General features: G+C 39.2%; 3 protein-coding genes across 4 annotated transcripts in view; 2 read left to right on the top strand and 1 right to left on the bottom strand.

Annotated features, from left to right (window-relative positions):
- The window catches only part of LOC136851551 (E3 ubiquitin-protein ligase TRIM31-like), a 41,736-nt gene extending 26,706 nt beyond the window's left edge, over positions 1-15,030 (top strand). For both annotated transcript variants that reach the window (XM_067125809.1, XM_067125808.1), the window contains exons 2-5: positions 11,092-11,203; positions 11,694-11,832; positions 12,389-13,180; positions 13,914-15,030. In XM_067125809.1, coding sequence (XP_066981910.1) covers positions 11,097-11,203; positions 11,694-11,832; positions 12,389-13,180; positions 13,914-14,450 — 1,575 coding nt within the window. In that variant the 5' untranslated portion in view covers positions 11,092-11,096 and the 3' untranslated portion in view covers positions 14,451-15,030. The remainder of the gene's footprint in view (positions 1-11,091; positions 11,204-11,693; positions 11,833-12,388; positions 13,181-13,913) is intronic.
- Positions 8,633-9,271, bottom strand: LOC136851103 (uncharacterized). Its single transcript, XM_067125074.1, has one exon. It carries the CDS (start codon positions 9,269-9,271, stop codon positions 8,633-8,635), a length of 639 nt encoding a protein of 212 aa, XP_066981175.1.
- Positions 15,031-16,147: 1,117 nt separating the features above from the next.
- The window catches only part of LOC136851102 (zinc finger protein 729-like), a 49,322-nt gene continuing 43,382 nt past the window's right edge, over positions 16,148-22,087 (top strand). The window contains exon 1 of the mRNA XM_067125073.1: positions 16,148-16,277. Coding sequence (XP_066981174.1) covers positions 16,270-16,277 — 8 coding nt within the window. The 5' untranslated portion in view covers positions 16,148-16,269. The remainder of the gene's footprint in view (positions 16,278-22,087) is intronic.

Below are 22,087 nucleotides of genomic sequence, written 5' to 3'. Positions count from 1 at the left end.
TTTTTATTTTTTCCCCAAGTTTCGGGCATCGTTGGCAACCGAGGCAGTAATTATATTATCTCTCCTACAGCGATGAATCAGATTATTTTGGTGGCATCTGACGTTCCCCCTTTCAGATCTCAAATTGGTTCAGATCAGATGAATGAGAGGAATCTAAGGTAACGTGAGATTTTAATTATTTTTAGTCCATAAATTCCTTTAGATTTAGTGTTCGTCTTCGGCTTCGTGGTATTCAGGTTGGAGGACAGGTCCTTGGGTGGAAAAGATTCCGGATGCGTAGAGTGTGAAGACGAATAAAATTCTATTTCTGTCAAATTCAGATACATTTTTCAGAGAGGTGACTAAGATGACTAGACCCATTCACATCGCCGTAACATGGTGTTTTAATGGTTACTGAGTTTTTAGGTCGATATATATATAATATATATATATATATATATATATATATATATATATATATATATATATATATATATATATATATATATATATAGTATATGTGTGTGTACATGCCCTTCAAAATTATTCAGTTTTGGTATATTCCATTCAAAATTATTATACCTGCTCAGTAAAAATTCTTATACAGATGCATACATACACACACACACACACACACACACACACAGATATATATATATATATATATATATATATATATATATATATATATATATATATATTTATTTAAATATACACACATATACTGTATATACTCGTATATGTACAGTATATGTATGTATATATATATATATATGTATATCTCAAAAATTTCAATTAATTTTACTCATAACAATCCCATTTATTGTTCATTCTCTTCTTCACTTGCACTCTGTTCTACTTAATTTGCGGTCATTTGTTGAAATGATTCGATCAGCAAGATGTTAATGAATTAATCTACAAATAAGTACTCGGTTCTCGCAACTAAAAGTAGCTGATATGATAACCTCGGAAACAAAACAATTAATATAAGTAAATAACAACTGGACAAATTGTCTTTTTTTTTTTTTGAAGCTCAATGCCAAATACCCGTAACATCGTTTAAATAATACCCGCGAAAACGAAAATAAAATGAAGATGATAACATGAAGCGAATAAAACACAAATAACGACAAACTCAAGAATTTTTCCTTATACGGGGACATACATGAAGCCAGGAAGCGTCAGTACCCCCTGATGTTTACTGAACGTCTAAACATATGAACAGCCATACACGTAGGGCCGTTTTTTGTCAATTATAATTTGTGAGTAGCTATATAAATATCGTAGCATACTGGAACTTTCCTGTCACTTATATTAATATTTGATTACGTAGCCTAAAAGTATTCGACAATGTTAATGCTCAGAGAATTATTATTATTATTATTATTATTATTATTATTATTATTATTATTATTATTATTATTATTATTATTATTAGTTTAACACAATGTCCGTTTAAGTACTGTATTGACTAAAATCCAAATTAATGTAAATATATTTAGTGAATAATTCGTCACGCATAAGTAAACAGCAATAATGTCAGAAAACAGCAATAATGTCGCAAACGAAGGATTCTCTCAAAGCCAATTTCCTCTCTGAATTCATCTTGTGAAAAGTAGTGTGCGGTCTATGTTCCCGGAGTAGATTACTCGGCGAAAACGCAGACTGGGAGGTAAAACCACTTGCATTATAGTGAAAAAAGTCTTTGATATCGTTTTTGCTTCGTTCGTCCTGAACCATTCGTACACGCCTAAGTCTAGACGACATTTCACGTGGTATTTATCTCAATATTTCTTTGCCCGCGACCGATATTCAGACGAAATTTTCTTGCGAAACTTATCTCAAACGAATTCTTTCATAGCAACCCATTTATCATCGCCAAGCTACCAACCGTTCTCCATCACTCACTGGAGGCAACGGTAATTGCTTCGGCGCGCGTAATGCTTTCCATCAGATAAAGTTGATTCGACCTGAAGTCTCTCAGCTCACCGAAAGAAGAAGAAGAAGAAGAAGAAGGGGTGTTCTTCTTCTTGCAAATCGAGGAGAGCTGCCATGCTCTAATGAAGGCAAAAAGACCACCGGGATAAACATCAACCTAGTGAAAGGCCCATTCAGTGCCAACGATAACATATCCTTTAAAAAAAAAGTAATGTAAAGAAAATAAATGAAGTAGTCTCATGTACGCTGACATCTCTACCTGCTCAGGTATGCGAGGGAGCCACCTTCGCTTATTTATAGCATCTTTGAGGAATGTTGCTGTTTTTCAGGGTTTTTATATACAAAGAAGTGATGAGAAGGAGTGAAGAATGTACTTGGGGCTTACAGATGGGGATACGTAAACAACAAATCAAGGCTTGATTTGTTGTTTATGCTTGGTACACGACTCCGTTCGTGTTGACTTCATTCCTTTGTGGGGCTTTTATTCGTCTGTTTAAACTAATATTTCATTATTATTATTATTATTATTATTATTATTATTATTATTATTATTATTATTATTATTATTATTATTATTTATGTATGTATGTATGTATGTATGTATGTATGTATGTATGTATGTATGTATGTATGTATGTATGTATGTATGTATATAGGCTATATACTTACCTATATGCTTTTTATCCATGAAGGGCGTACCCTTCCATATCTCAACAAGTATATTGGGATGTGATTACTAGCCTGAAGCCTTTTAACCAGCTTGGCTGCGACACACCACAGTGTATGAATTACCTGGTACGTATTTCAGTGCTTGAGTCATCATAAGCAAATCGATTTTCAGGAAACAGGGCTAAATTTCTTCCATCTCGTCCCGGAATCGAACTCTGGTCTCTCATTGGTGAGGAAAAGCTAGTACTACCCAGGGTAAGGAGAGGAGACTACCGAGATCTGAATAGATTTTGGGTACGACTTGACCATGCACGCACACAAATAAATGACCTCCTTTCAAAAAACGTAAAAACTCTTCTGTTTTCGTTGTCAACATCTTATACGCGGCCTTCGAACACAGGGGATTTTTTATTAGTATTTAGAATGTGCTGTTTTTTTTTTTCAGTTCATCTCCCAATTAGAAAACAAACCCATGGCCAATATCTGTTACCAGTATAAAAGTACGGTTTCGTTTCAGTGACAGAAATGATGCTGAGGAAATCGTACAAGGAGCAAATGGGTGTGCTCGCTGTTTTTTTTTTTTTCTGTTCGTTTTTACTACCATACTTCCAGACTGTCACTGCCACCCAGCCAAACGACGGGCTCTATTCTGTCTGACTTAAGTCGTACTGAATGACCTCGAAGAGAGGAAGTCCGTGAAAATCTACCGAATTCTTAAAACAAAGATGGAAGTAGAAATGAGCTGACGTTTTCCTAAAAAAAAATGCGGGTTAAATTTACAAGTAAATAATCATTCTTATTATTAATGATTAAGTAGATTACACGATTGCATTTAATTATTGATGGTAATTTCAGTTAAACAGGAAAGAGGCTAGTGGTGTCTAATATAGCATGGTCTTTACCATGTAAAATAGATTATATTGCAGAGTTGAATTATTCATAGTAATTACAGTTAGACGGGAATCAAGGTAATAGTGTCTAATATAACATAGTCTTTCCTATATAATTTATAATAACGATTTCTCAGTCTTATGTATGAGCTTTACAAATTAATGTCCAACAACTTGCAATAGATCTTAGGAGTCTGGTTTAAATGGCAATAGACCACAATGAGACAAATGGCTAACAGAATGCTTGAACGACTTCGCCTTAATCACATTGAAGGTTTCATAAACACTGAGGTACGAAAAAAAAGTCTTAATGATAATCATTTTGCAGGCAAAGAAGGACATTTTATGAAGGTTAGTTTATGGGCATCTCAGCCTTCTTGAAGTCTTTAGAATATTCTTTTCTTCTTCTTCTTCTTCTTCTTCTTCTTCTTCTTCTTCTTCTTCTTCTTCTTCTTCTTCTTCTTCTCGTAAAGAAGAAGACTCAAGGTCAGAAACAGGACGTCGGTAATATACTTCAGGACATTTCTGATATCAGGGTCTGACGACGAAGACCAAACAAGGGCATCATTCAGAACTGACAACAAATGACACTGAAGATTGAACTTATACCCAAGAAGAGCTGAAGAAAGAAAGGAAGAAGATAAACGAGACAGGAAAATGAAGCACGAGAAAGAAAGATGATAAAAAGGAGGAGGATGATAAAGGAGACGGATGGAGAGAACAGAGACAGAGGAGGAAGGAAATGCCAAGGAGAAATAAAAGGACGATGATCGTGAAGATGGAGGAAGATGTCAAAAATAGAACGCATCAGGTGTGTATACATTCTTGCGGACGCAGAGATGCACATGATTTTTCAGTCTTGCTAAGACATACAATGACCACACATTACCACCAGGCTGGTAATCTTGCGGTGATGATAGACTCTCGTCTATACAGAAGTCATAGATTGTAAGAACGCGGAAGAAAAAGAGAATTACAAAGATTAAACATGATTTGTGGATAAATTAAGACTCTTGCCCAACTTCACCAGAAAAATTAGTTGATCAAAGTATGTTGCAATCCCTTGAAAATGTGTTAAGAAAAAGGAAACAAACTTGAGTGTATGTTAAAAACGACAGACTGTGGAAATACGGATTTAAAATGGCAGAATTTCTTGTTATTTTTGTGTATTTGATTTAAGGAATCCTAAGGTGCTACCCTAGCGCCTCCTTGCGGCATCTTGTGAAGTGAGTTGTGATGCCTTGCCACCTGTCAGGTGCCAGATGGCGTGCTTTGTTAAGCGGTGAATCGTTTGCTTCTATAAACAGTCACTCTTCTTTGTTCGGGACAGTTTTATACGGATTCAACCAAAGAACGATTAATAGTACCTATTTCTCAATATTTATCAAACTAAACGTTATGCTAAGAGGAGAAATAGTAACTTTGCTTGTTATTGGTTATAATATGGTATCGTACATGCCATAGGCCTAGCACAATTCTGAAACTGTTATTTCAACTGTCTTATATAGTATAATTGCTAGCACGAGTTGACTAGCTTTTGTTATTTCAACCGTCTCATATAGTATAATTGCTAACACGGGTTGACTAGCTTTGGTTATTTCAGCCGTCTTATGTAGAAAAATTGCTAACATGGGTTGACTATAGCTTTGGTTATTTCAACCGTCTTATATAGTATAATTGCTAACACGGGTTGACTAGCTTTTGTTATTTCAACCGTCTTATGTAGTATAATTGCTAGCACGAGTTGACTAGCTTTTGTTATTTCAACCGTCTCATATAGTATAATTGCTAACACGGGTTGACTAGCTTTTGTTATTTCGACCGTTTTATTTGGTATAATTGCTAACACGGGTTGACTATAGCTTTGGTTATTTCAACCGTCTTATAAAATATAATTGCTAACACGGGTTGACTAGCTTTTGTTATTTCAACCCTCTTATGTAGTATAATTGCTAGCACGAGTTGACTAGCTTTTGTTATTTCAACCGTCTCATATAGTATAATTGCTAACACGGGTTGACTAGCTTTTGTTATTTCGACTGTCTTATATGGAATAATTGCTAACACGGGTTGACTAACTTTGGTTATTTCAGCTGTCTTATGTAGAAAAATTGCTAACATGGGTTGACTAGCATTGGTTATTTCAGCCGTCTTATATAGAAAAATTGCTAACACGGATTGACTATAGCTTTGGTTATTTCAACCGTCGTATATGGTATAATTGCTAACACGGGTTGACTAGCTTTTCTCCTTTACTTCTTGGGCAAATAAAGGAGCTGATTATAGGTTCTAGATAATGAACGTTCTCTACTCTCTCGCGGGAAAACTGTGTGCAATTAGTCCGAATCCTGTCACGGGAAGGGAATGGTTCTTCGTTTATTTCCCGTTTGAATGAAGGCTGTAGTAATAAGCGTTTCCAAAAAAGTGGGAGCTAGAAGAGAAGTTTACAAGTCATTGTGACTATTACAAATACACGCACATGCATCATATACACACACACACATATATATTTTTATATATATATATATATATATATATATATATATATATATATATATATATATATATATATATATATATATATATATATATATATATATATATGATATGATTGATTGGTGGCAATCAACAGCCAAAATTTATCCATAAGGAACTTGAGGAAGACATCTCAGGCATTTCCATGGTTTTTATAAACTTACGTTTCAAAGCCTAGCCTCATTATCAAAGCTGTAAAAAAATACATACAGATACATTAAAACATCATAAAAGACTCGGACTGAAAAATAGTATGCTAAAAAACAGTTGCAAAATATTCAGTTTAAAATGCCAGGAGAAAGAATTGCCAGGAGATATATATATATATATATAAATATATATATATATATATATATATATATATATATATATATAAAGAATTATATATATATATATATATATATATATATATATATATATATATATATATATACATATATATATATATATTGTATATATATATATATATATATATATATATATATATATATATATATATCAATATTGTGAAGAAAAGTCAGAGGTACGAGACTGATGCTTTATTATTCATGACAGGTGTTTATAAGACAGAAAGCGGACAGAAAGGTAGCGGGCGACCCGAGACCCCCTGCGGCGTCCATAAAAGATTTGTGTTTTGTAGCAAGCATAAAAATACGTACAACATTTGTTACATGACGCATAAAAGATAGAAATACATATCAGCAGAAAGGCCGTACAATAATGCATAGGATGAGGTACACAAAGAATCTGAAATAAGGACAGGTAAAATACATGACGTGATTAATGTACATCTGAAAAGGAGAAACACAAGGAAAGAGAGGCGCAATTTGACGCCCTTACAAATACTCCCCCCCCCACAAGACAATAATAGATGAGCAATTATTGGATGAAGTATCTTAATCATGGAGGAGCTGAGGCAGCCAGAGCAGGCCCTGCTTGTGGAGAATTTCGGGCGCTGTGTGGAGCTGACACCTGGGGATGGCTGGTTGTGTTTTCTGGGCCATCCTGGGCCCCGTTTTGGTGGGGGAGCGGGTGCGCCTTCAGGCAGGTATTGCGGGGGAACTCTGGGGTGCCTGCCTACTTCTTCGCTAACTTCGCTGTCTAACAGGAATACGGGTTTGAGCCTGTCGATGGTGATCCAGTCTTCCCGCCTGTGGATGTCAAGGAGAAATGCTCTGCTGGCTTGCCTGATGACTCGGTGGGACCTCCTGTAGGGCCCTGGTTAAGGGCGGGCAGCGAGCGTCCACCCTGACGAAGACGTAGGCGCAGGAGTGTAAGGCGGGTGGGCTGTAGGTGACGGTTCTGTTGGTAAAGGTCTTGTGGCAGGGCGTGAACCTTTGCGCGAGTTCCCTCTACCTCAGGAGGGGGGCTGTCGGCACCATTGGCCGATGGCAGGAAGAATTCTCCAGGTACGGCTAGTGTTTCCCCGTAGACTTTCTCGGCCGGGGAGGCATCGCCATTTGCCCTCAGTGTGGTGCGGAGACCCAGCAGGACCCAGGGCAGCTGTTCCTTCCACTTCTCGTCGGTGCAGCGTGCTATGAGAGCTGCTTTAAGGGAGCGATGCACCCTCTCGACCATGCCGTTCGCTGCAGGGTTGTATGCCATTGTGCTGTGTAGAGTTGTACCCATCAGGCATGCCAGAGAGACCCAAAGCTCTGACAGGAAGGCAGGGCCCCTGTCTGTGGTGATGCTGTCTGGAACTCAGAAGCAGCTTATCCAACTGGAGACCGGGGAGCAGTCGCTGTGATCGTCAGGAGGTATCTGGGCCCCCGACTGCGGAAGGGGCCAGATGATGTTGATTGATGCGAACCATCCATGAGGGAAATCGCTGATGGCTCGTCTGGCACAGGATGCAGCTCCTTGCCTACCTGCGGACGTCATTGGTGGCATGCAGAGTCTGTGATCATTGTATGCCCTGATGGATGGGGAGGTATCTGGGCTCCCCCCGACTGCGGAAGGGGCCAGATGATGTCGATGTGGATGTGGCCGAACCACCAACGAGGCTGAGGGAAATCGCTGATGTTTAGCTCGTCTGGCACAGGATGCAGCTCCTTGCCTACCTGCAGACGTCATTGTTGATGGCATGCCAGAGGGCCCTTTTCGTCTGGATGAATGCCTGCTGCTGGAGCTTCCCATGTTAGTGTTTTAGGTTTCCCCTTCAGGATTTAGTCATGAGGTGGGCCATTGTGTCATCCCAAGGAACTCCTGAAGGGCCTTGGGAAATTTTCGTGGCCCAGGAAGTCTACTTTCTCCTTCCCGAAGATACATTTGTCAAACCTGACAACTAATCCATTGTCCTGCAGGCGTTTCATGACAGCACGGACGTGGCGAAGGTGTTCCTCTGGGGACCTGGAAAAAATGAGGATGTCGTCGACGTAGCAGATGCAGAAGGGAAGATCTCCCAAGATGGTATCCATCAGGCGCTGGAAGGTGGTGCCTGCGTTCCTGAGACCAAAGGTGGTATAGGAAAATGTGTAGCTTCTGAAGGGCGTGATGATGGCTGTCTTTGGGACGTTGTCGAGATGCACAGGGACTTGGAAGTACGACTTCAGTAGATCCATGTTGGAGAAAATTTTGGCTCCATGGAGGGCGCCTGTCAGGTCTTGCATGTTAGGGAGGGGTTAGTGATCTGGTGTTGTTACCAAATTCAGGCGCCGATAGTCCCCGCAGGGCCTCCATGAACCATCAGATTTCTTCACCATGTGGAGAGGGGACGTCCACGTGCTTGATGCCTTTTTACAAACACCCATGCGTTCCATTTCTGCAAAAGCCCGTTTGGCGTCTTGTAACTTCTGGGGGGACAGATGTCGGAACTTGGCATGGGTTGGTGGACCCGTCGTGGTGATGTGGTGGAAGATGCCATGCCTTGCCAAAGCCCCAGGTGACTGGCGCAGTTCTGGTTTGAACATGTCCGGGAATTCCTGTAGGAGGGACGTGTAGCTGTTGGGGGCTGCGGAGCATATGGAGGGCATCCTTGGTCCGGTGGAGAGCTGATGGGAATGGCACATCCCTGTGTCGAGGAGGCGCTGTCTGGCGAAGTTGACTAGGAGTCCGTGGTGCCCTAGGAAATCCGCATCCAGCAGAGGGAACTCAACATCTGCTATGACGAAAGGCCAGTGGTATCTGCACCCCAGGATTGTGATAGCCCAGGTTGTTGTGCCATAAGTGCGGATGGGAGTTCCGTTTGCTGCTATGAGGGAGGGCAGTGAGTCGGGTATTTTTTCTAAACCTTTCCTGGATGGCGGGAAAACCGGCTGCATTGCCCCCGTATCAACCAGTAGGCGGCATTTGGAGATCTCTTCTGTGATAAAAAAAACCCTGCTGGGCGGGGGGAGTTGGGTTTCACGGCCACAGCTGTTATTTGTGGCTGCCTTTGCCGTTTTTTTGTGAAAGAGCATGGAGGCCTGCAGGTTCAGGCGTTGGTGCCAAACTCCCTATGGTAGAAACACTACTCCAGGTTTAGCCATGTCCTGTGCTCTCTGAATGGCAGTTTCTTCTTATACACGGCGTTGATGTCTCCATCGTCATCGCCGTCTTCCTCCAACAGGCTGCAGGCTCCCAGGGGGGCAGCATGTGTCGAAGCCTTGGTGGCCTTGTATAGTTCCTGGGCGTCATCGACTAAGGCATCCATGTCCCGGTTCTCTGCAGCCCTTATCAGGCGCCGGACTTCCTGTGGGAGGCGCCGAAGGAAGATAGCTTTTGTCAAATCTAGTGTTTTCTTCCTCCCGTTCTCGTCGCGACCTGGGAGTGTTATAAACCATGGAAGCTTGTCCCAGGCTTCCCTGGGTGATGCATCTCCAAGGGGCTGGGACAACAGGTCGAATGCGCGCTGTGCTCTCTCGGACATGGGCATGGAGTGGGAATTCATCAGTTTGTTTTTAAGTCTGTGTATGAGACTTTGTCTGGTTGCGCATCTAGCCAGGGGGAGATTCTATTGAATACTTCTTCTGGGAGTGCCGGCGTGACGTATATATTATATATATCAAATATAAGGAGCCCATAAAAACGCCAAAATGTGGAAAATAAAGGCTATATTTCAGAGACCAAACTGTCTCTCTCCTCAGGCAAATAGTGAATGAGAAAAAATTACAGAAAAGCGGTATTTATACCAGAAGATCCATATACATACATACATATACTTATACATATATATGTGTGTCTGTGTTTATGTGTGCGTATGTATATACGTATGTATGTGTCTGTGCGTGTGTGCTACGAATTCACAAAAAATCCCGTACATCAAAAAAAATGGAGACGCCTGAATTCCCGCTTTTGGTTCGGTATGTCACAGCGGTAAAAGAGAATAATGCAAAACCCTTGGCCGGCCTCCATGTCTTGCGTCCTGAAATACGACACATAACTCCCATTGCCAAGACTTTCGTTTTCAATGCCGCCAGTCCTCCTATCTCCAGCTGCTCTCGGGTTCGTTCTGGAGATAAGGGTAATGCTCTCGAGATACGGAAGTAGGGAGAGAGAGAGAGAGAGAGAGAGAGAGAGAGAGAGAGAGAGAGAGAGAGAGAGAGAGATATGTTTTTCATACCCAAGAACCAGGCCTACATTTCTCTCCTCTGCATCCAAAGTTCCATGAATTTTTATCTTTTTTTTTTTAGTATTTTTAACATGAGAGAGAGAGAGAGAGAGAGAGAGAGAGAGAGAGAGAGAGAGAGAGAGCTGGTAGTTTTTTCGTACTTATGAACTTGGTATATATTTCTTCTTCTTTGCAGTCCAATTTTTTGCAATTTTTTTGAGTAAATAGTTACATATTTCAAAATAGTCTTTTTGTGATTGTTTATACTTTTGATTGTTTTTCCTTTAATGTAAATTTTGTCATTATTACTACTGATGCTTTCTAAGACATGTCTTTTTTTTTTTTTTTTTTTTTTTACTAAACTTATTGCTGGGAGTCAAAATCCAAGCGGTGCATTCACCTGTGTTAGAACACTTGGCTTCTTTTACTTAGTTTCTCATTATGTCTGTCGTGGAAATAACTTTTATCATTATAGCCTGTCATTATAACGTGAGAATAAAAACTAAAGTTCTTAGCAGACTGAATTTTCCTTTCTTCTTCTTCTTCTTCCAGGAAACATGATGGACGGAGAAGAGGAACTGTTGTGTCCCACTTGCTCGGAACTGTACGATGATGACGTCCACATACCACTGATGCTGCCCAGATGCGGCCATAACTTCTGCAAGTGAGTCGTTTTCTTTTCACACGACGTAAATTTAGCCTGTTAACTCGCCCAAGTGAACCAAAGAGAACTATTTAATTGCAGCTAGCCTTAGTACTGCAAATGAAATAAAAATAACCGTTTCATCGAAAGTAGCTAGCGCAAGTTAACCAAAAAGGATAATTTAATTTTGATCGCAAACATATGCCCAAGCAGTTTTCCTTTGACGATAAGAATTTTGCAGAGTAAGCAGAACAGATGTTCTCCAGATAGCCATTATTTTTTCATTATGTTAATATGACTATAAATCTTTTTTTTCCTGGCTAAAAATTCTACTAGTTAACCAGTGTAAGTCAACCAAAATTAGCTGTTACGTTTTGATAGACTTCATAGACCTTTGGTATATTTATCTTATATTTAATTATGAAAATCCAACCTACTTACAAACACAGGTAAACCAAAATCGAATTCGTTCTCCTTTTTACAAACTTAAGTCGTCATTCTTCTTCCTTAGGTTATGCTTGTCCGGCTGCGGCAAGAAAGGTCACTTCCCATGCCCTACCTGCAGAAAGCGTCATCTGAAGCCCCCCGTGGCACAACTCCAGCCCAATATTGACCTGTTGACCCAGGTCGAATTCCTCAAGGAATCCACGGTAAGGAAAAAGACTTACTCTTCTTCTTTCCCACTCACACCAAAATCTTAAGGTGTGTTGGAAGTTTGTAAACATTGTTTTTCATGCATCTGCTGTAGCAGATGGTCAGGGGAGTTTACGTTTGGTAAACTAGTAAATTGGACAGATAGGAAAATACACTAATATACAATACATGTGTCTGTTCTACAGATTCCTATATCCTTCTTTGCCTTAAGAAGTGGATTAGAGATCTCCTTCAAGGTTACTCTTAGACTTGATTAAGGTATCAGGTTGGCCGCGCAATCATTGCTTGCTTTGAGGTTAAATCACTACAATTTTAGGATTGACGACAATACCCTAATTGGCACACATGTACTCATATGTATATGTATACACGTATTTGAGCAGAATAACAAATTGCTAGGTAAACATGAAAGTCCGTATGAAATACAATAAGGAAGAGTCAAAGGGTCATAATAAGTTCACCCATTTCTTATGACAGACTCAGTTAAAGGTAAGATTTCATAACCCTTGAATTGTGTGAAAAGAATATTCATAATTATTTTTTCATGTTTAGCTGGGAAGATGCCCTAGCCACGGCAACCTACAGGAGTTCTGGTGCCGTCAGTGCAACGAGACCCTCTGTGGGGCTTGCACCGTCGGCGAAGGCCACGACGTCCTGAAAACCAGGCTTTTCCTAGCCGAGAAGAAGAAGGAAGTGAGAGAACAGGGCAACGCCATCCTCCAAAATGTCATCGAGGAGAAGGAGAAAATCATCACGAAAGTCAAGAACTGTTCGCTGCAGCTCCTGAAGACGTGTCAATTGAGTTCGGTCACCACCTGCTCGGGCGAGGACGTGAAGGCTGTCATGAACGAAACCAAGAAGACTGCTGACATCAGATCGGCCATGGGCAGCCTGAAGAGAATGAAGAGCATATTAGACAACTTCCGCAGTGCCGCCGCGGAGGACCCCGATTGGGAACCCGAGGAGAAGCACCAGAACCGACGGGAGAGGCATCCCGTCAGGGCCCTGAGGGACGAATGCCATCCGAACAAACATAAAAGGAGTCGAAGTAAAGAGTCACTGAGGCAGAGAGAGAGGACGGAAAAGGAGAATGCTCTCAACAACGCAAAGGGCGCCAACTCCCTAAGGCAGCGATCGGTATCCAACCCTCCAACGGCTGACAACAATAAGGAAAACAATCTCGATGGAAGTCCGCTGATTGGGTTGCTAGACGCGAACCTTTGGCCACTTCGGTGTTGCGTCTACAGTGAAGATGGCAGACGAGCGGACCTTAAATGGGAGGGGGGTAGGCTCCACTTGTATGCCCTCAGCAAGGAGGCCAATGACGCACATTTCATGATCAAGGTGAATTGCACCTCTCAGTTTTATGTCAGTTTAGGTTAAATTAGATAAATTTAACTCGGTCGAAAAATCAGGTAACTTTTCAGTTTTCTCAAGAGCAACTAATATTACCACTCAGTATTATTTTGTCATGTTATCTCTCGATCAACTATTATTTTAAGAAATTAAAGCTCTCATTATTTCCGTAGATTTGATTACTGATATGTAGCTGAATTCCATATGTTATTAGTCTGATACTACGAAAATGGACTTCGTTGATGAAAAAATATCTAGTATGAAAGACCCATTGCTGCAAAGAAAAAATAAATTAATAATAACATACACAAATAGACTAAGGTGTTTGTAGCGATAATAATAAAAATAAAAGTGATTTATACAGTGGTCGTTTCTTGGTTTGGTAGAGAGAGTACTTTGTTTCATGTTTAGAATCTTTAAAAAAATCAGTTGCAAAAGAAAAGGCTGTTATTTACTGCTTCTCTTGTTTTCTGTTTGTTACATGACATTTTCTCTGCCACTAAGACCAAATAGATTTTATGCAGATTCAGACAATATTTATCTTTCATTCTACATGTTGTCTTTAAAGTTTCACCCTTTTGTTATATAGTATTTCATATTCCTTAATCAAATTCTTATCCACATCTCTCTCTCTCTCTCTCTCTCTCTCTCTCTCTCTCTCTCTCTCTCTCTCTCTCTCTCTCTCTCTCTGTGTTGACGAAATACCCTATTTTCCCCTCAGATGTCAGTTCTCCAGACTCTGATTCCCCAAGACAACCCTGAGGTGTTCATTGACGCCACAGCAGGCGAAAGATACCTCGGACGCATCTACATCCGCCTGTGGGGACACCTCCGCCGTGCCCACAACTTCCTGGCCATGTGCATGGGCACGCACGGGGTCTCCTACCGAGGAGCAAGATTCCAGGAAGTCTTCGCGAGGGGCATACCAGGCGAATGCCTACACGCGGGGGAGTACCCGATCAGACGAGGAGGTGAATCTGCCGCCGGGGTTCTGAAGGACTTGGAGTGGGAGGGGAAATACAGGAAGCCAATGATGAAAGGCCTCGTCGTTGGCGCCGGGAGCGGCCGCCCTGACCGCGATGCCTGTTTCGACATCTGCACCAAGAGCAACAGCGTCAGGCAGTTCGCCTGTCCCTTCGGGGAGGTCGTCAGCGGCTGGGACGTGGTGATGGCCATCGTCAGCAACAAACCCGTGAGACAAGTCTTCATGACCAACGTTGGTGTGGTTATACCCGACCAGACAAAGAGCAGTAACTGATATTTTTAATTCCAAATGTTTCTCATATGCTGCTTTTTTTATATGTTATAGATTTGATATTAATGGATTAGCTTACATGAAGAAACGTCGTGTTGTATGTCAGAGGTATTGATAACATTGTTAGTTTTTTTTTAAGAAAAATTTTAATGGATGCTGTATTTCAAGTTTCACGTAAAGGTGAGAATTTCAAAAAAACATCTGAGAATTTTGCCATTTTTTTTCATGCTGTCTCCTTCCCTCCATGTAGGCCATAGTAACTGGTCTGTTTTTCAAAGTATAGAAGAGGTATTCCTTGTACCATTTGTCAGGAAGGTATTCGGTAGCTTAAACTACATGAGGAAAGAAACAAGACAAGTTTCTTTAAAAATCATGAGATATTTCAGCACATCCATTAACAGGCATTAGTTATTTTTATTATGCTGAATTTGTCAAATATTGACCAAGAACTGCTGTGATACCACAGTCTGTAATGACCTTGTATAATCACTGTTCAACAAATATGTGTTCATCTACAGCAAATATTGTTCATCTACTGTTCATTCGTTCATATTTTGTATCGCAGTAATACTTTGCAATCATATTCGTTTTTGTTCTAAAACCTTCATTGTACACAGAATAGGTTTTTTATTAGATTTAGATGAAGTGAAAAGAAAATATACGAAGATTTATAAAAAAGTTTAAGTCTTGATTTTAATGAAATGTGTTCATCAACGTGTTAGATGGAATAAAGTATTTCATTAGTCGAGTAAAAGATTTGTAAGTTATCAGTATGCCTACATACTAGCATACGTACGCCTGTACAGTAAGTACATACGTACTTAGATACATAATCGTAAAAAGGACTTTTGTGAATAAATGGTTCCAGAAATATATAATAACGGTAAATGACATATCCAGTTCTTAACTGCGTAGTTTTGATACAATTATCACGTTTCTGTCTGTGTGTTTTTAATAAATTATGTGTCCAGGTCTCGAGTTACTTTGACAAATAATTCAGACAGTACAAATTCCTTTTGTCTCTACATATCGGCAGTTGGCTGAAGAATTTGACGATAAAGGAACTAGCAACGAGTCTCATAAAGTTCACACTGAAGTATTTAACGATAAAGGAACTAGCAACGAGGCTCATAACGTAAATGGCAATTAATTCATTGCTGTTGTTCTTAATTTAACCCAGCTATGTGCTGGCACGGGCCCTTGGTTCTAGAGCGGCTCATAACATAATTTCTGAAAGGATCTGCGTTGATCCTATTTAATCCATACTAATAACTTTCAGCCTCAAATTTTGCCAACCGAGTCTTGTTAAGTGGGCGTGACTGTTATTTTAACGTACGGCAACTCAAGTCAGAATGCTAGCTGACAACTAATACCACCAGAATGCTTATCGTTCGACTAAATTATGTCGAATAGAAAACATCATTGCCTGAATCAAATGGATACGTGGCATTATTACTCCTTATATGACTATTATTTAATACTTCCCATATTTCAAAAGAACAATTTGGCATTGTTTACTTTTGCAAGGGGATTTCCAATACTTTGGTGTTATAAACGACTGTTACTGGAAAACGTAAGTTGCTTGGAAACACAAAGGCACAGTTTTGAAAAACTACGTTTAAGTCCCAGGAGTGACATTGCTTTCCCTCCCCCGTCCATGTAATGTTCCTCTCGGAAACAATTTCATACTAAGTATACCTGGGGCCACCATCCGTTGGGAAGAGTTCAGTCTCGTGGCAATGGCCTCTGTATCGGCATTTTATCATTGCACCAAACACAAACGTCCCATGAACATCCTTGCCACAGGTCGACTGGCGCTGGAATGAGAAGGTAGGGCTAAAAGATTAGCATATAATTATAGGTATGTAGATTTAATGATTCGAAACGACGTCCCTTGGACACTTCCAGGGATAAGGAGGCAAGAATTTGTTTTCGTTTTCGAAAAGTCTTCTAAAAAACATGAGCTGGGTTCGTTTAACTTGGCCAAAACCAAAGTGACACTTTTGAATAAAACTTTTCAGGATTTCTGCAGGTTATGTGCACAACTAATAACAACACATCGACATTTTGATAGTCACAATATCCGCTTTACTTCACGAGTGTGGCTATTACAATTTTGTTTTATGAATGTAACGAGTGGATACCACTTGCCACAAAGAAGTTAGTTAGTGTTTCGATGTTATAGCCAACGAAATTGCTTTTTATGCCGTTATTGCTTTGTAATCTTAGCGTGCATACTAAATAACTAACCCAGATAAAAATATTATTTTTTCTTCCTCTCTCATTCTACTTAAGAGAACAATAAAGCTACTGTACAAATTTATTAACAAACTTGTGTTTCACTGCTACCTGCCAATACTAGTCTCTGGCCGCTTTTATTTTCCTTTTCATTTGCTTTTAATATCTACCTGAAATAGCACTTAGCATCTTTTTATATATATATATATATATATATATATATATATATATATATATATATATATATATATAATAATGTATGTACATATATGCAATAATTTTGCTAAAATATTCCTTTTAAATTTATGATTAATGCGTGGATGGCATTAGCTTTTAACTATTCTCATATGTTATTAATTTAATGAGTTTCATGTTCATTTACTTGATTCCCATTACAATTTATCATCGAGGTTAACTAAGGCACTGGAATGTTTTATAACAAAACCAAGCACGGTATGTATATAAGCAGTGTATGTGCATATGTACTTTCCCTCATTGTATATATATTTATATTTGTGTGTGTGTTTGTGTGCGGGTGTGCACGGTGTTTGTGTGTGCGTGTGAGTGAGAGAAAGTGGGAGAAGGTTTATGTGAAAAACAGTTTTTTTCACTATGCCATTGTCCGTATAAGAGAAGAGGTCCTAGAAGGATGGAACTTTCTGGTTTTTAAGAAGCCTCTACTGGTAAGGTTGACAGCCTTATGCCCTTTCCTTGATCCTTACTGGTGCCAGCATCCATTCATAGTTAGATTATTGGTGAGCTGCCAACCAAGGGTCAACCATGAACCTTGCAAATGGAAACTTAGTACACTACAATTGAGGTATATATACACTGGTCAGTAAGCATATTTTGAAAACTGACCAACATTAATTAGATATATGAAACAAATATAAAAAAAAAAATTTCATCGATAGTAGTAAATATGCACTCAAATGACATCGTTCCATCGTAAAAGACTGAAGGGAGATCATTTTCAATTTTAATAAAATTTCCCCTTTAGTTTTGGGTCTGAAATGATTTTACGATTTGAATATGACGCTCTATGGTAGCTTACAAAGAAGCTTTAGTATTGTGTCTTGCAAATTGCCATAAACGTAAGGAAAACTATTTAAAGTTACCTTTATAGGTGACCTAATCGGTTTTATACTGCAGGTTAGACATAGAAATCCACTTTATTTTAAGCGAAAAATTTATTTTAATCAGTCACCATATACAGTATGGCATCATCAGTACTAGGTGCGAGTGAGCCAGAGCGCCAAGCGTTTGATTTCCACGGAATAGGAAACATTTTCGTCCTGCAAATGCTATTTTTTTCCGATGAAGCAGCGCTCGGTCGGCGAAGGATCAATACTATTGTTAAAAATCTGCTCCTACTTGGTGTTTATTTTGTTTTTATGGCCAAAACACTTCAATAGAAAAATAACCTGAGGTACGCTTTAAACCATACCTGAGGTTACCGTGTATTTCAAGCAGCGGATGAGCTTTAGAGTCTTATTTCTCTGGGGTAAGAGACAGCTGCAGCGTTTGTTTTCTTTCGTTGTTGTCCACGATTTCTGTTGTCATTTTCAAGGTATAATAGTCGATAGAAATTTACATTCATATTCTACCCAAAATCACATTTCATAGACTTTAAATTTTTTCCTGATTGACGTAAATTATTGTGATTAACTAAAGAGAATCAATTAAATCTCCAGAATCCCGATTTTCACAATGCCTCTAACATGCAATAAGATTCATCGTTTAAATATAGATGATTCATCAATTACTATATCTTTTGGTTATAGAAGGGCTATTCCATAGGCTGAAAAGAAAACTTTCACTGCTCTTATGTGTTGAATCAAGGATAATCCCATGAGTAGAAAACTTCAAGAGAATTTGCTGTTCCATTCACCTACAGTAGACCCAAACTATATATAAAAAAAAAAAAAATCCTTGAGAAAAGTTGTGTACGCCCAGGGGAAGGTGGGGAAAGTGTGCAGGAATTCTCCTTCAATGGTAAATGAGCATCTTCCTCTAAGGTCAAAGACAATCATTCTCTAATCCCCATAAGACTTCAGGAAGAAAACTATAACATGCGTGTCACTTTCCTTTGTTTGGAAAATCACAAAATGGTTGTGACATAAGGGATTACTGCCACCTAAACTTCTGTTGGAACTGGAAATATACATACATTATATATATATATATATATATATATATATATATATATATATATATATATATATATATATATATATATATATATATATATGTGTGTGTGTGTGTGTGTGTGTGTGTGTGTGTGTGTGTGTGTGTAGTAAGATCTAATCCCTTATAATATTGGTATCTCTTTTCATTGTGTAAGCTTGACTTCCAACCAGTAGTTGACAATGAATTCCGTTTTCATTTGCTTAAAATTTGTCTATATACATATTCCACGTGTGAATTTCACTGCTTAATAAGCTAATTTTGAAATTTCGAGAATAGCAAGCAGTGCAATTTACAACTGCGAATATCAAGAGGAATGAGTAAATAAAGCCCAAAATTACTACAATTATGTTCTTGAAGTGGATAAGTTCCGAGGAATATGTCAGCGGGTAAAAAGCCTTTCAAAATCACCATTTTCGTTAAGTCTTCATATCTTCAGTATATAATCCTTAGATATGTAGCCGAGAGAGGGACAACCCAATATCCTTATCTAGCCCAGGCCAGGAGAAAAAAAGAAACATTTGGTTTTGAACCCAAGGGAGGCGATTGACTCACATCTTGAAGGTAATGATTTATAAATGTCAAGGAATATAAGAGCCGCAGAAGAACTCCAAAGGTTGACAGTAGCGGAAAAGAAATAGTTGCTGAACTGTGTAGGGAACAGAGAACTACTCATCAGTACATTTCTTATTTTTCGTTTACCATATTATTCTTTGAAATTCTTGATAATCTTGCGTTATAGTCCGTGAAATCTTAAAAAGACTATAGTAGGAACCGTGAACTAGAATATACGCTCCTGTTTGTAATATGATTAATTTTTTTTCCTTTTGCCTACACCAGTTATCACAAAAGTTTCAAGGCCAAAAATAACGTCTATGGACTTTTCAACTCCAACCCTTCTTAATTTTTCTTAACTCTCCTCACTTCTTGTGTCACCCTTTACATTTATTCTTCTGTACTCTTCCTGCTTACGTTAAACTATTTTATTTGTGTGTGTGTGTGCGTGTGTGTGTTGGGCATTGCTATAGCTATCAATACATGACAATAAGCTTTTAAAATGATTGGCAGAGCACGTTGGAATTTAATGCATGGCAAATGTTATGTTAGAATTGCTATCTCATGCTCAGTATCTATCATATTAAGTACTTATGTCAGTGCCAAAACTAAGAAAGTTCGCGTTGCTTTTAAACACTGCAGGTGTAGTCTGATTATTCTAAACAGACTTGATGCCGAGAAGATAATTCAGTAAGTCAATGACAGGACAGTCTTAAGTTTTGAGAGGTGAGGATAGGAATGGCCAGTCATGCTTGCTCTTTTACGTGTAACTTCCGATACTTTCGTTTCTGCCAAGTAAATTTGTAATACCTATTCACCAGAGTGAGTACTAAAACAACACTGGGTAATTAAAGGAAAAATAAACAAGGAAAGCAAAAAATGAAATTATACTTTAAACAAAATATTTTCCCTCATCTGAGCATAAGTCTTGTTTCAGTATGACAACCTCGTTATGTGTAAAGATCTTATGGAAAACTTTGTGATAGAAATAAGCGAAAATTTTTGTTCATATTATATTTTCCTTTGTTACTCTCTAAATGTATGAAATCCTGTCTTGGGATAGATTCCAGTGTAAACATCATGAAGTCAGTGGAAGTATATGGATATACAGTATGGTAGTAACAAGTGCCTTAGCAGACTTGACAGAAACTTATCACTCTCATAACTTTAGAAGAATTTGCTACTTATATGTTACATTCATATCAATCTAATGAATCCTGACATCTGTCTATAGCTACGCCTACTCAGTGTCTCTTTCCATAATGGTAATGGCATTTTGTATTAATTAATCACCAACTAACTTAACAACCAGTTTGCCGAGAGGTATTCGATGTGCAGTTCTAGAATCAATCTAAAAAAAACCTTCACATTCTCTTCACCTGAGCCACTTTGAATAACACTGATCTCTAGAAGGCTTCTGTATTCCGTTTTAACTACAGAGAGTTGACCTCAATTTGAAATACCAATCTATATAAGCATTCTGATAATATAGAAACAGCAGTTGAGAACTATTACCCAGGAGAGGCATCGTCATGTAAACAACAACAACCACGAACGCACCGGAGAGAAGATTTCCTGACCCTGTGTGACCTCAGGCGATGTTTCCCTTGAGCACTGGCTCTCGCAGCCCTGGCGATGGGTTTATTGTGAAAAAATCGCAGGTTTTTATTTCTCTGCAGTCAATATTGTTCGCATTCGGGTGTCAGTCGCTCTCTCCATGGGTATTTATCAAGAATTTCTTATTTATTCGGTATAGATGTGTCGTCATTACTTTCGTCCGTCAAAACTGACGAAACTTGAAGCTCAGTCCAGTTGGTTACCTCGTATTTTGACTCTTCATTTTTTTGTAATTTGCGAAGATGAGGACTTGTGTCCTGGACCACCTTCCAAAATGGTGGTGGTCCATCACTATCAGTTCTAGTTTTGGCTTTAGCAATTTGACCTTACAGGGCGTGACTCCTGCATACCTGTTGTACCCTAAGCAGGGATAAGATAGCCTGCCCTGGCTGAAGTTGTTTAGTCTGTCCTCTGCTTGCTTAGTTGTTAGCTTAGGTGTGGGTTGTGTTGAGTGATCCGAGTGTCTACATTTATAGGGAAACGCCAGATAGTTGTTACATACCATAGCTTATCCTAAACTAGACTAACCTCACTTAATATAAGCATTGTTACTGTATTAGGGTACCCAGCTAGGGGCTTTACCCCTGGCCCCCTTAACCACCAATGGTGGTATGATACCTCGGCGTCCCCCCAGATTTCGGTCCCTCTGCATAGGCTTAGGCACTGATGATGAGAGATGATTAGGATTTTAATGAGTTTGAGTTTAGGTCTGCAAATAGCTGATACAATGGCAGTTGATTATGCAAATGTAGCAAAGCAATGTCTCCGCCCGGACTGTTACCTTGAAAATTGAATCTTCCTATACTTTTAGTGTTGCTGATGAAGGTAGTGGTGATTGTCAGTCAGTTATTATGAACCCCATATCTACCCAACATGGTTAGGAACCCTTTGGGAGTGCAGGGTTTTGGGTGGGGGGAAAACGTTGGGAGAAAGACCAGACTGCCATGTTGTTGTTATGAAATGGTTCCGTGCGTGCTCAAGTCCTTAGGGAGCCATATGTTTAAGAAGAGGTTGGCTAAGGAAACCTATTATAAAAGGAACTA

This window comes from Macrobrachium rosenbergii, chromosome 23, assembly GCF_040412425.1.
Source record: "Macrobrachium rosenbergii isolate ZJJX-2024 chromosome 23, ASM4041242v1, whole genome shotgun sequence".
Classification (NCBI taxonomy): Eukaryota; Metazoa; Arthropoda; class Malacostraca; order Decapoda; family Palaemonidae; genus Macrobrachium; species Macrobrachium rosenbergii.
This window is presented reverse-complemented; position numbering and strand designations above follow the sequence as displayed.

What these genes read in the sequence shown, in the direction of transcription:
- LOC136851103 (XM_067125074.1), bottom strand. Translation starts at nt 9,271, where the DNA reads ATGCAGCCGGTTTTCCCGCCATCCAGGAAAGGTTTAGAAAAAATACCC.